At 51.0% G+C, this 11,597-nt stretch overlaps 5 protein-coding genes across 5 annotated transcripts; 4 read left to right on the top strand and 1 right to left on the bottom strand.

Annotated features, from left to right (window-relative positions):
- N7500_007203 (putative serine/threonine protein kinase) lies at nucleotides 1-1,929 on the top strand (the record flags this gene model as incomplete). The annotated part of the gene is made up of 1 exon (XM_056678347.1): nucleotides 1-1,929. One exon carries the CDS (start codon nucleotides 1-3, stop codon nucleotides 1,927-1,929), a length of 1,929 nt encoding a protein of 642 aa, XP_056533347.1.
- Nucleotides 1,930-2,803: 874 nt separating this feature from the next.
- N7500_007202 (Sad1/UNC domain protein) lies at nucleotides 2,804-5,407 on the top strand (the record flags this gene model as incomplete). The annotated part of the gene is made up of 1 exon (XM_056678346.1): nucleotides 2,804-5,407. The coding sequence occupies one exon, from the start codon at nucleotides 2,804-2,806 to the stop codon at nucleotides 5,405-5,407; it is 2,604 nt and encodes an 867-aa protein (XP_056533346.1).
- Nucleotides 5,408-5,842: 435 nt separating this feature from the next.
- On the top strand, nucleotides 5,843-6,279 carry N7500_007201 (Spo12 family protein; the record flags this gene model as incomplete). Its single annotated transcript, XM_056678345.1, has 3 exons — nucleotides 5,843-5,991; nucleotides 6,048-6,137; nucleotides 6,195-6,279. The coding sequence occupies 3 exons, from the start codon at nucleotides 5,843-5,845 to the stop codon at nucleotides 6,277-6,279; spliced, it is 324 nt and encodes a 107-aa protein (XP_056533345.1).
- Nucleotides 6,280-7,018: 739 nt separating this feature from the next.
- Nucleotides 7,019-8,590, top strand: N7500_007200 (uncharacterized protein; the record flags this gene model as incomplete). Its single annotated transcript, XM_056678344.1, has 4 exons — nucleotides 7,019-7,093; nucleotides 7,176-7,421; nucleotides 7,513-7,725; nucleotides 7,784-8,590. The coding sequence occupies 4 exons, from the start codon at nucleotides 7,019-7,021 to the stop codon at nucleotides 8,588-8,590; spliced, it is 1,341 nt and encodes a 446-aa protein (XP_056533344.1).
- A 425-nt stretch (nucleotides 8,591-9,015) lies between these two features.
- Nucleotides 9,016-11,043, bottom strand: N7500_007199 (ribosome biogenesis GTPase LSG1; the record flags this gene model as incomplete). Its single annotated transcript, XM_056678343.1, has 1 exon — nucleotides 9,016-11,043. One exon carries the CDS (start codon nucleotides 11,041-11,043, stop codon nucleotides 9,016-9,018), a length of 2,028 nt encoding a protein of 675 aa, XP_056533343.1.
- Between the last annotated feature and the right edge of the window lie 554 nt (nucleotides 11,044-11,597).

Here is an 11,597-nt window from a genome sequence, read left to right as displayed (position 1 = left end):
ATGTCGACCATGGAATGCTCGAAAGAAGAATTCGTTGAGGGCCAACTTCTGGATGGTCGTTTTCGAACTGTGGCCCCCCTCAATCATGGGTCTTTTGGAATGGTATTCCTTGCCACAGATACCCAGACAGGCCAAGACGTTGCTATCAAACGTCTACTCAAGGGCCCCTCAACGGGCTCCGATGACGATCGTTTTGAAGAACTCGAGTGTCATCGACGCTTTGGCTTCCACTCAAACTTGGTTAACTTGATTCATACTTTCGACACCGAGACTCACAAATATCTTGTTTTGGAGTATTGTGCCAATGGAGATCTATACGAGGCCATCCGCCTCAATCGTGGTCCACTGGAGACTGAACACGTTCGAGATTTCATGCTGCAGCTGATCAGTGCCGTCGACTTCATGCATGCCAATGGCTTGTATCACCGTGACATCAAGCCGGAGAATATCTTCCTGACCCAGGATGGCTCCATGAAGCTTGGCGACTTTGGTCTCGCTACGCAAGACTCGTGGTGTCACGAGGCGTGTGTTGGTAGCGATCGCTACATGGCCCCCGAGCAATATGATCCGGGCATGACAGGATATTCCCCCGCCAAGGCCGACATCTGGTCTGTGGGGATCTGTTTGCTGAACATTCTGTTTGCTCGGAATCCTTTCGTCACTCCCACGGAGTCCGATGTTCTCTTTGCTGACTACGTGCGCGATCGCCAGTCACTGTTCGACATCTTCCCCAACATGTCCCAGGACACGTACGAGATTCTGACGCATGCCCTGACAATTGATCCTTCCAAGAGATCCTTGATTGAGGTGCGTGATTGCATACTTCGCGCCGTCTCTTTCACCACCGACGACGAATCTCTCGATGAGTTTTGCACCGAAGATCGCGAGGTGGTTGCTGCCAGCGCCAACCGCGAACCCCTTCGCACGCCCTCGCTCCAGAGTCCCCATGTCAACCAAGGAGATTCTTTCCCTTGGGCAAAGGCGCTCCAGTCGAGTCCTCCCCAGGCTATCCGACAGCTATCTGCCATTCCGGACAACGAGAGCTACACCGAGGATCTGTTCCCGCCTTCCGAAGCTGCGGGAACCTCGTGGTTCTCGTCTCGTATGGAAACTCCATCAGTAGCTTCTGTTTTGGACTCCCAGCTCAGTGAATCTTTCGTCTTGCTCAACCTTCGCAAGCGTGAGGTGCCACGTCTCCCTCGCTCGGACCCGGTGTCCATCACAGGATCATTGCCGTCTCATGCAACAAAGCCCTTGCCTTCTTTGTCGATGGTCTTTGGCAACAACAAAGGTGCCGACAAGATCTCAAAGAGCTGGTGTGACATGTGGGATGAAGAGGAGTCTGAGAATGAAGACCTTGCCATGATGCAACGCCGGGAGCAGAACTCGCGTAGCTGGAGCCAAGAGAGTCAGGGAGCTGCCCTCCCAAGGTTGCGCGAGCCGGCCTCCGCTTCCCTCAACCAGCGCTCTCAAGGTTCAGAGGAAGATCTGAAGATGGAGCCTCATGTGCTAGGGGATCTTTCCCTGGACGAAGACAGCGACTCCAGTGCATCGAGCAGCACGCCCCGCCCTTTACGAAATTCTCCACCAGGGCCGTCTGGTGCTGATAAGTGGTCGATGCTTGGTGAGGTGCGACGCAAGTACAAACCCGAAGACGAATCGCGCAAGCCCAAGCCTCGCAAGTCCCGTGAAGTGTTTGGTCCCAAGAGCATAGCTGCGAACAGTCGGCGACACGATTGGGGCCGAGGCACTTCCGGATACCATCAGAACAAAACCAAGCCCGCATCACCTGTGGACAATCGCCGGCGACATTTGATCGAACGGCAGGATTGGCGCAGCCATGTCTCTCAAAGTTTCCTACCTCATGACGATGGAAGCGTCGATGACGACCTTGATCTTGTCGGCGGGTGGCATGAGACTCACTTCTAGGGTTCTCGGCATTCGCTCGCAATTCACTCTACTTTTACCCTATACTCCCCCTCAATGTTGATGTCTGCTTGCATGTTTCGATTCAGTTGGGAAAAAAAGTTCAAAATTACCCAAGATAAATTAATGTTCCGCTTTCTTGTCTTATGTCTCTTTGTTCTCGGAATGAGTGTTTCGTTTTGTCTCCGTCCATCCTCAACGATGCATTGCCACGTGCATTGGATCACCCTCCTTCGTCCAAACTGTTTCTTTTTTATTCTTTCTACCTGTACAATATCAGACCGAGGGTCACGGACAATGACGGAGACGGCGAACACGAAAAACCACAAAAAGGTTAGAAGGCTGGCTCGGAGCGCGCTGGTGGATATTTGATTCTGGCGGGAGACTTTTCATACGAACCACATGATTTGCCTGGATTCTTCCCGGAAAAAGGTGGAATGAGTTGCGGTGAAGTCGATCTGGTCTGGCAGGATGACTTGATGAAACGCGGCCGTTTTCTCCTCGTGTTGTACTGTAACTAGTTATATAGCACCAAAGGTGAAATTGACTACCATCCGCGAAGAATTGGGTTCTCTGTAGCTCAATAAATATAACACATGTAGTCATGTAGTTCCAAGGCTGTACTCCGCATACTATCGTAATAGAGCACAGAGCTCTCTGAAAGGCGGTCAGATCCTGATGATGCCACCGGCCACCTCTTGTCCATTCCCATTCCTTTTTGGAGACCGCTATTTGTCGCTAAGCTGGATCACAATATCTGAAGTAATTAAAAATCCTCGAGTCGACTACTCTCACTCCTAGCCACAATGTGCATAGCGTCGAATTCATAGCTTGGATACAGGGAGCTATACAAGTGTCTAATCATCAAACCGACAGCATGCTGACCGCAGGCCGGTCATTGACTTTCTGGATATACCGAGCCTCTGTCTTTTTGGCTCTCGGCCAAAATGCGCTCTCCAACGCGACCGCACAGCCGCCCTCGAACGGCGCGCAGGCTGCTCCTCCCACGACACCGGTGACAACATGTCCGACGAGGAGTACTTGGCAGACGGAGGCGGAGCTCTTCAACCTACCGCCGTGCCTAGAGACGCGCTGGGGGCCAGGTCGCGATATGTATCTTGCTTCAACAATACCCGATCCAAATGCGACAGCCAACGATCCGGTCGTTAATTCAACTGCAGTCTCGAGCGGGGCATCTGAAGAGACAGCGAAAACGACCTCAGACCAGATCGCAGAACAAGACCAAGACACAGACTCGCTATTGGACAGCGCTAGTTTCCTCTCATTTGAGGACTGGAAGAAACAGAACCTAGCGAAGGTTGGACAATCAGCGGAGAATGTTGGAGGGAGCAGACGTGCCGCTGCCGCTGGAAAGGAAGACCGTCGGCAGCCGGCAGGAATCCATAATGCTTTAGATTCGCTGGGCGACGATTCCGAGATCGAGTTGGACTTTAGTGGGTTCGGCGCTGAGACGCCCGAGGCTAGTCCTACCGCTTGGGACTCGCATATTCCGTCGCGCGACGCCGGGCAGGCGGGAAATGCGGATCGAAAAGGCGAGGGGGACTCACACGGGCAGGGTGCGCTTCAGAGAGATGCGTCGCGCCGTAAGGATGCTGGCACTACTTGCAAGGAGCGATTCAACTATGCTTCCTTTGACTGCGCGGCTACAGTGCTGAAAACAAATCCCGAGTGCAAGGGTTCGTCTTCTGTGCTCATTGAGAATAAGGACAGCTATATGCTCAATGAGTGTCGCGCCAAGAACAAATTTCTTATCCTAGAACTGTGCGATGATATCCTGGTTGATACAATTGTTCTTGCAAACTATGAGTTTTTCAGCTCTATCTTCCACACGTTCCGCGTGAGTGTTTCGGATCGGTATCCCGCAAAGCCGGACCAGTGGAAAGAACTTGGGGTTTATGAGGCACGCAACACTCGTGAGGTGCAAGCTTTCGCAGTAGAGAACTCGCTTATCTGGGCTCGATACCTTCGAATTGAGTTCCTCACGCACTATGGACATGAGTTTTTCTGCCCTGTCAGCTTAATTCGAGTGCATGGTACCACCATGATGGAAGAGTACAAGCATGGAGAAAACTCTGAACGCGCCGAGGTTGAGGAGTTGGAGGCCAGTGAAGCTAATCAGCTTCCCGAAGATTTGGAAACCAAGCCCGTCAAGGTGCCGGTCGAGGAAGTTGTTCCTGCGGTAGAACCTAGCCTTGCAGTGGATGAAGTTTGTCCGAACCCTCTATCAGAGGCTGTGTCGCCCTTTGTGAAGCTCAATGATGTATGTGGTATTAATGATGGGCTGCCTGTCACAACTCCATCGCCGTCCGGCACAACGGCTCAGACCAATCTGCCGCCGAAACAGAACTCTACTGTTGCGGCTGGAGGCAGTTCCTCCGAGATCAATGTCGGACCATCTGCTCCGCCAAAAGCCGAGGATACTCGAAAGCAGGGTGAACCTGCCAAACATAGCGTGACTCCTCCAGATGCCTCAACCATATCCTCGGAGCCTGCTCAGCAGAACACCACATCCGAGACCTTAGGGAAAGCCACAGCCAACCCCAAAGAGGAGCAGAACGTTCCTCCCCCAGAGTCGATGAGACCTACAAACACTCAACCGCCATCGGCAAACCCCACGACCCAAGAATCCTTCTTCAAATCTGTCCACAAGCGGCTCCAGATGCTTGAGTCGAACTCCACCTTGTCTCTTCTTTATATTGAGGAGCAATCTCGCATCTTGCGTGATGCCTTCAACAAAGTTGAGAAGCGGCAGCTAGCGAAGACATCGACCTTCCTCGAAAACCTAAACGTAACTGTTCTCAACGAATTGAAAGAGTTCCGCGAGCAGTACGACCACGTCTGGAAGTCTGTTGCTCTGGAATTTGAGCACCAGCGCATGCAGTACCACCAAGAAGTACACTCTCTCAGCAGGCAGCTCGGTGTCCTTGCCGACGAATTGGTTTTCCAAAAGAGAGTCACCGTGATTCAGAGCATCATGGTCCTCTGCTGCTTTGCCCTCGCCCTATTCTCCCGAGGCTCGGGAAGCAACTATATGGAATTCCCTGCCGTTCAAAGAATGGTCACTCGATCCTACAGTCTACGGTCTTCATCTCCACCTTTTGCCTCTCCATCACCTAGTCCGGGGTCGACACGTCCAACTTCGTCTTCATACCGTGAGAACAAAGGCCATCGCCGAAACCTGTCTGACTCGTCCGACCAAGATAGCCCCGGTAGTCCAACCGGGGCCTATTCCCCACCGACTCCCACGTCTTCTTCTCCAACAGAAAGAGACGCGGAGGAGACAGAGAAGGCGGAAGAACCTGCCTCTCCCGAGTCTCTGTCTTTGCCTACTCTGGCGACACCACAGCCCCGTTCTCATAGTACGCCACCTGTATTAAATGGGCGACCTGTTGATCTGGATATGGATACATCGGCTGATGTTGATCTGGTTACCGATAATGCACGGTCGCCTGAGCTGTGATTAATGGCTATGTTGGCCTTAATGGCTTTTAGCCGTATTTTTATGACCTTGCACACTGATGTTTATTGGCGCTTTGCATTTTACTGTACACTGTACCCTGTTGCGTGTACCATCAATGTTTAGATGATATGATTCCCACTGGTTATGATTACTATATTGTTTATGGCTATGATTAGGGTTGCATTCCTTGAAATCAACTGACGATCAATGTAAAAAAAAACCTGTAATTCCCCATATGCTCCGTACATCGTCTAACAATATCCCAAGGCCCTTAAGGGATTATGTGGCGTCATATTTGGTTGCCCAGCCAACAATCTCCCATTTTTCTCCAACACACGACCTTTTCCATCTTATCCGACTTGTTCACCTTCTCTTTCAATCCTTTACCACATACGCACTATACATCTCTCCACATCCAAATCTCTACATATCAAAATGGACGCAACCACACAAGCTCAGCCTCTGGCCGACCGCTCCACCAACACCCACCTGAACGCCAGTGACAAGACCGACCTGAAGGGTTCCGACATCTCATCGATGGAGTACCACCGCCAGGTGTTGCAGGGCAAAGTTGGCAGCGAGGAGTGAGTGTTTTGTCTTTATCTTTGCATATCCTTGAACAAGAAACTCATCATCATAGACAACCAACCTCCTACGTCTCACCCTCAGACGATATCATGAGTCCCTGCACAAAGAAATTGAGCGATATCAAGGGCAAGCGGTTTAAGAAGTATGTACTTCCTTCACTTTCTTGTATACTTTATAGACTCCAACTAACATTTTACAGTGCCGGCAAGCCCCAGTCGCTGTTCGCTAAGCTCGGCAAGAAGAGCTACGAGCAATCCACAGCCGAAGGCCGAACTGAAAACTAAACGGACCGAGGTCTGAGATGTTTTCTTCTTTTCTTTCCTTTTTCACACTCGGGCTTTGATTCTATGGTCTTTCCTTCAATCTCTTTTACTCGGCGCCGGTCGCTGGGTCGGATGCATTGAGGAGAGGCAGATTTGAGATCTTGGATATCGGGTCTGGAGTTGGATTTCTATTTTTTTTTTATGATGACCTGCAATGCCTTTTTTTTGTTTTGTGTACGGGGTATGGGTTGGATGGAATTGTAATTGGGATATCTTATGGAGCACATTGGAATGCAATGCAATGACTTTTTGTTCTTGTTCTGGGTTGGTGTAGTATGTGCCTCTAGACTATTGAGGACCGGGGCTTCTGGTCTCGCTCTTCATCTATAGCTATTCCTCTAGCAGCAGTCTCACCAAACACACCATACGACATAAGCTGTCAAGGCATGTGAGGACTGCCTTGCAATCCATTGCCTATCTTCACCCTGAGTGATCCTGAGATCATATGTTTTAGACCTTCTGCAAGTGTGGGATGATCGACTACACATATCCGAAACATGTGTATATCAAAATCGGAGATCTAGCCGAATATATAGAAGCTGACATCGACTGCGTCTAAGCGGCCGGGTAGCCCAAGCCGAGGCTGAACAAAATCCGTCGGCTTCTCCACCTTCTCCGCAATTTGGATGGGCTGACTTCTTCTCCTTTATATTCTCTGATTCTCCAGAGATTCTCTGTTGATATCTTCAATCTATTCAAAATGTCTGCCTCATCTTGTATTCCCCCCATTGCCCTGCCGTTCGTCAGCGAACAGGCCAAGCGGACCCTGGACCTGGTAATACATCCCCCAATACCCTACCCACTATAGCAACCAAGACCTTCCTTAGCCGTTGATATCCAAGCTAACACAACTTTAGGTTGAAGAATTCGTTGAAAAAGACTGCATCCCCGCCGACGCTGTCTTCTCCGCCGAGCTCGGTGAAGGCGAGCAGCGATGGACCACCACCCCCGTCGTCTTGGAGAACCTGAAGGAGAAGGCCAAGAAGCTCGGTCTATGGAATATGTTCCTGCCTAAGAACCACTTCTCCCAGGGTGCTGGATTCTCAAATTTGGAATATGGATTGATGGCCGAGTTACTCGGCAAGAGCAAGATTGCATCGGAGGTGGGTTATGTTGTTCTCTGTCTGGCGCATTACTTTCCTCCCTGGGAGGTCTTGCAAAAGGCTGTGATCGCTAATCGCTCTTTATCACCAGGCTACCAACAATTCTGCCCCAGATACCGGCAACATGGAAGTGTTCGCCAAGTACGGCAATGACGCCCAAAAAAAGCAGTGGCTCGCACCCCTACTAGAGGGCAAGATCCGCTCTGCATTCCTAATGACCGAGCCCGACGTCGCGTCTAGCGATGCCACAAATATTGAGCTTGACATCCGCCGGGACGGCAATGAATACGTCCTGAACGGCTCGGTACGTACCTCCACCACTCCAATGAACCACTTCCCAACGTCTAACAACCCAACTACAGAAATGGTGGTCCTCCGGCGCCGGCGATCCCCGCTGCGCAGTCTACCTGGTAATGGGCAAGACCGACGCCTCCAACCCAGACAGCTACAAGCAACAATCCGTCATCCTCGTCCCAGCCGGACTCCCAGGCATCACAGTGCACCGCATGTTGACAGTATACGGCTACGACGACGCGCCCCACGGCCACGCCCACATCACATTCAAGAACGTCCGCGTCCCCGCCTCAAACATGGTCCTTGGCGAAGGCCGCGGCTTCGAGATTATCCAGGGTCGTCTCGGACCCGGCCGTATCCACCACGCCATGCGTGCGATTGGCGCCGCCGAGCGCGCGCTCGAGTGGCTGATTGCCCGAGTCAACGACGAGCGCAAGCAGACTTTCGGCAAGCCTTTAGTTGCGCACGGTGTGATTCTCGAGTGGATTGCCAAGTCGCGGATCGAGGTTGATGCTGCCCGTCTTATTGTTTTGAATGCTGCTATCAAGATTGATCAGGGTGATGCGAAGGGCGCGCTGAAGGAGATCGCTCAGGCTAAGGTTTTGGTTCCTCAGACTGCGCTTACTATTATTGATCGCGCTGTGCAGGCTTATGGTGCGGCCGGTGTTTGTCAGGATACTCCGCTTGCGTACTTGTGGGCTGGGATTCGGACTCTGCGGATTGCGGATGGTCCTGATGAGGTTCATTTGCAGCAGATGGGTAAGCGGGAGAATAAGTCTCGTAAGGATGCGATTATTGCCAAGTTGAATTGGCAGCGTGAGGAGTCTGAGCGTTTGCTTTCTGCTTCTGGGTTCAAGCCTAAGAGCCATCTTTGAGATTATGGATAGATATACCTAGCGATATGCATAGTCTGCTTAGTTTCGGTTGAAAAAGAATGCACGAACATTCCTCTGTTTTTACTTCCCTTTATCATGTCTATGCTTGAATTGATGGTCTTACGGTGGGAAGAAAATGATAAAATCAAGTGAATGAATGACTGGTATAAATCGTTATTCAACTCGTAAAAACCGAACGCCAAAGAGATGATTCCTCAACAAACATGAACATGGACATGGACATAAACCTTCAATCCCGACATGACATGCAAATCCCATATATAGGATCATTTATCAATTCATTCATCATGAGCCCAAGAATGATACCTCCGTAGAGTAGAAGGGAGCGGTAGGATTCTCTCCCTCGACTCGCCTGCGAGCGCAAGCAAACAATGCAACAAAGGAAATAGAAAGAAAATCACTTTTTAGTAGTCGTCATCCTCAGGGTTGTTGCGCTTGGCCTTGGCCTGACGCTTGTTGGCCTTGAAGTGCTTCTTAGAGTTGCCGCCTTTCACTTCGGAGACATCCACGCCACGCTCAAGAGCAACCATCATACGCTCCTTGCGGCCTGTGGGTGCCTTGCGCATTTCCTGGCCCTGTTGGGTGTACCGGGCCTGGAAGGGGAGCGTCAGACGGCCGGCAGAGGGACCGGTTTCTGAGCCGAAGAAGCCTGTGTCAAGGTTGCGGGAGGTGCGACCGAGCTCCGGCTCGACGGAAATCTTGATTGGATCAGAAGGGTTCTCCGGGTCGATATCGGCGGAGTCTGCAGTGCCCTCTGCTACTGCGCTATGCTTCCCAATCTTGGCCTGTGTGAGCTGAGCTCGGCGTCTTTCGGGAAGATGAGCGAGGTCGTATAAGTCGCTGTTGAACTCAACGGTGTCGATTGGAGCTTCATCCTCGGCAGTTGGGGGAGGATTGACCCAGAGAAGTTTGCCGTTGACATAGTCCTTTAGAACATATCGTGCAGCGCGGGACTCGTCGGGCTGACCAATACCCTGAGTAGAGAAACCACGGGCGCGAGCATAGGCACGCAGGATCTCGCTGGCAGTGGGGACGCCAGTGCCGCCCTCTTCAATAGGACGCATTCTGAGCTTTACACCGTACACCTGCTCAATGAAATGCTTGGGGATACGCTTGGCGATGATACCGGCGGGGCCGGTGAACTCGCGCTGCTGATCGATAGGCAACACACCATTGACGACCAACTCGGCCTTGGTGGTAGCGAAGTTGGGGAACACGAGACCGGGGCAATCGCACAGCATAATCTCGGGGGAGAGGTAGAGAGTCTGGAAATGCTTGGTCTTACCGGGTGTGGCAGAGACAGAAACCTTCTTCGCACCTAGAAGGGCGTTGATGGTACTGGACTTACCCACGTTGGGGTAACCGACCAGACCGATCGTGGTCTTACGCTTGGTCTCACCAGTCTCGTCATCTTGGGGCAGTGTTTCTGGGGAGTTGGCCAGGAAAAGTTCTTCCAATTCTTCGGTGTCCAGAATGTGTGGCCCAAGTGAGCGTTCGGGATCGGCAAGCTTAGCTCTTTCTTCCTCCGCTGTCTCCTCCTTCTTGTATCCATCGTCTTCAGTGGCATGGATTTCCATGTTGATCTTTTGCGCTGACTTGGCAAGTTCGGCATCAGAGTCATATTCTTCCTCCAGCGCGGCGAGGGCTTCGTTCTTCTCTTTGGCGAGGTGAGCCGAGAAGAAACGGAAGTTGATGTTGTTCTTCTCAAAGTATTGAGCCCAAGCTTCTCTCTGCTTCAGACTCAACATATCCGCCTTGTTGACCAAAAGCAAGTTCTGCTTTCGAGGATCAATCTCCTTGACGTAACTCTCCAAATCCTCCGAACGGAACTGCAACGGGTTTCGCGCATCGACAATCTGCACGATAAGATCGGATCGCTCGATGACACGCCACAATTGACGCCAGACCTCCAAATTGCGCTCGAATGGGGTCATTAACAGATCGTGGTTCTCGGTCAGCTCGGCCAGTCCTCGTCGCCATTCCAACAGACTTTGTTTCTCCATCGTTTCCAGTTCATTTCGAGTGGTGGACTGGTCCCACTTGGGTCGTCGGGGAACAGTCAGGCGAGACTTGTTTTTTTGGTGCTTGATATAAGCCTTCCTCTCTTCGGTGGGGGTGAGAAGGAAGGGGTTCTTCTGATCGGAGTGGATGATCTTGACGTTGTTGATTTTTTCAGCGGTAAAGTCAGTTCCGGCCAGTTCGGCGGTACTCAAGAATTCATCGAGCGCTGCCTGCTCAGTGATACTGCGCATCTTGACCCATGAGGCCTCCTTAGCCTCGTTGGTGACGTAGGTTTCGCCATTGGCACCTGTACGCTGGATGGCATTATTGTGAGAGACCTTCTTCATAGACGATGCCTTGCCCTTCCCGAACCGATCGTTCATGAGACTGGCACCCAGTCCCATGGATTTCTTGGATTTAGGCAAAACCATGATGGCGATGCTTAAGATAAAATTGAGGAAAAATGGAAAGTAAAAAAAATCAAGTCGAGCACAACCCCCCACCTGAAAAGGGAATTTTGGATTATTCAGACGGATAAGATAACGCTGACTCAGCCCCCTCTATATCCAGAGCCTTCTGGGCAAGTATATGGCCATGTCTTTTGTACATATTGTAAGTTTTTATTGTATTTTGTATTAAACGGGCTTAAACGGTTGGAACCTACAATATTAAAAGCCATTTACATATAGCAATATCGCCTGTGACTAGGGTTTATGGTCCAGTCTATGGAAATAGTACTATTGATGCGGGCCTCCTAAAAGTGCCGAGCCCAATGAATACCCAAGTCTCCAAGCGAAGTTGCACAATGAGTGAAATCAAAATTAAACGAAATATAGTGGAAATTCCAGAGAAATCCTCCCATTGAACATATACAATTCGAGATTCTGAGGACCCCGGAGAACGAGGGGCGATAAGCCACACGTGACCCTATCAATCCCACTTTTTCCCTTTTTTTTCTGCGATATCAAAAAGTTGACCAAACCAA

This window comes from Penicillium coprophilum (genome assembly GCF_028826855.1).
Source record: "Penicillium coprophilum strain IBT 35676 chromosome Unknown utg000004l_segment0_segment0, whole genome shotgun sequence".
Classification (NCBI taxonomy): Eukaryota; Fungi; Ascomycota; class Eurotiomycetes; order Eurotiales; family Aspergillaceae; genus Penicillium; species Penicillium coprophilum.
The sequence above is the reverse complement of the archived record's forward strand: the minus strand, read 5'-3'. Positions and strand labels throughout refer to the sequence as shown.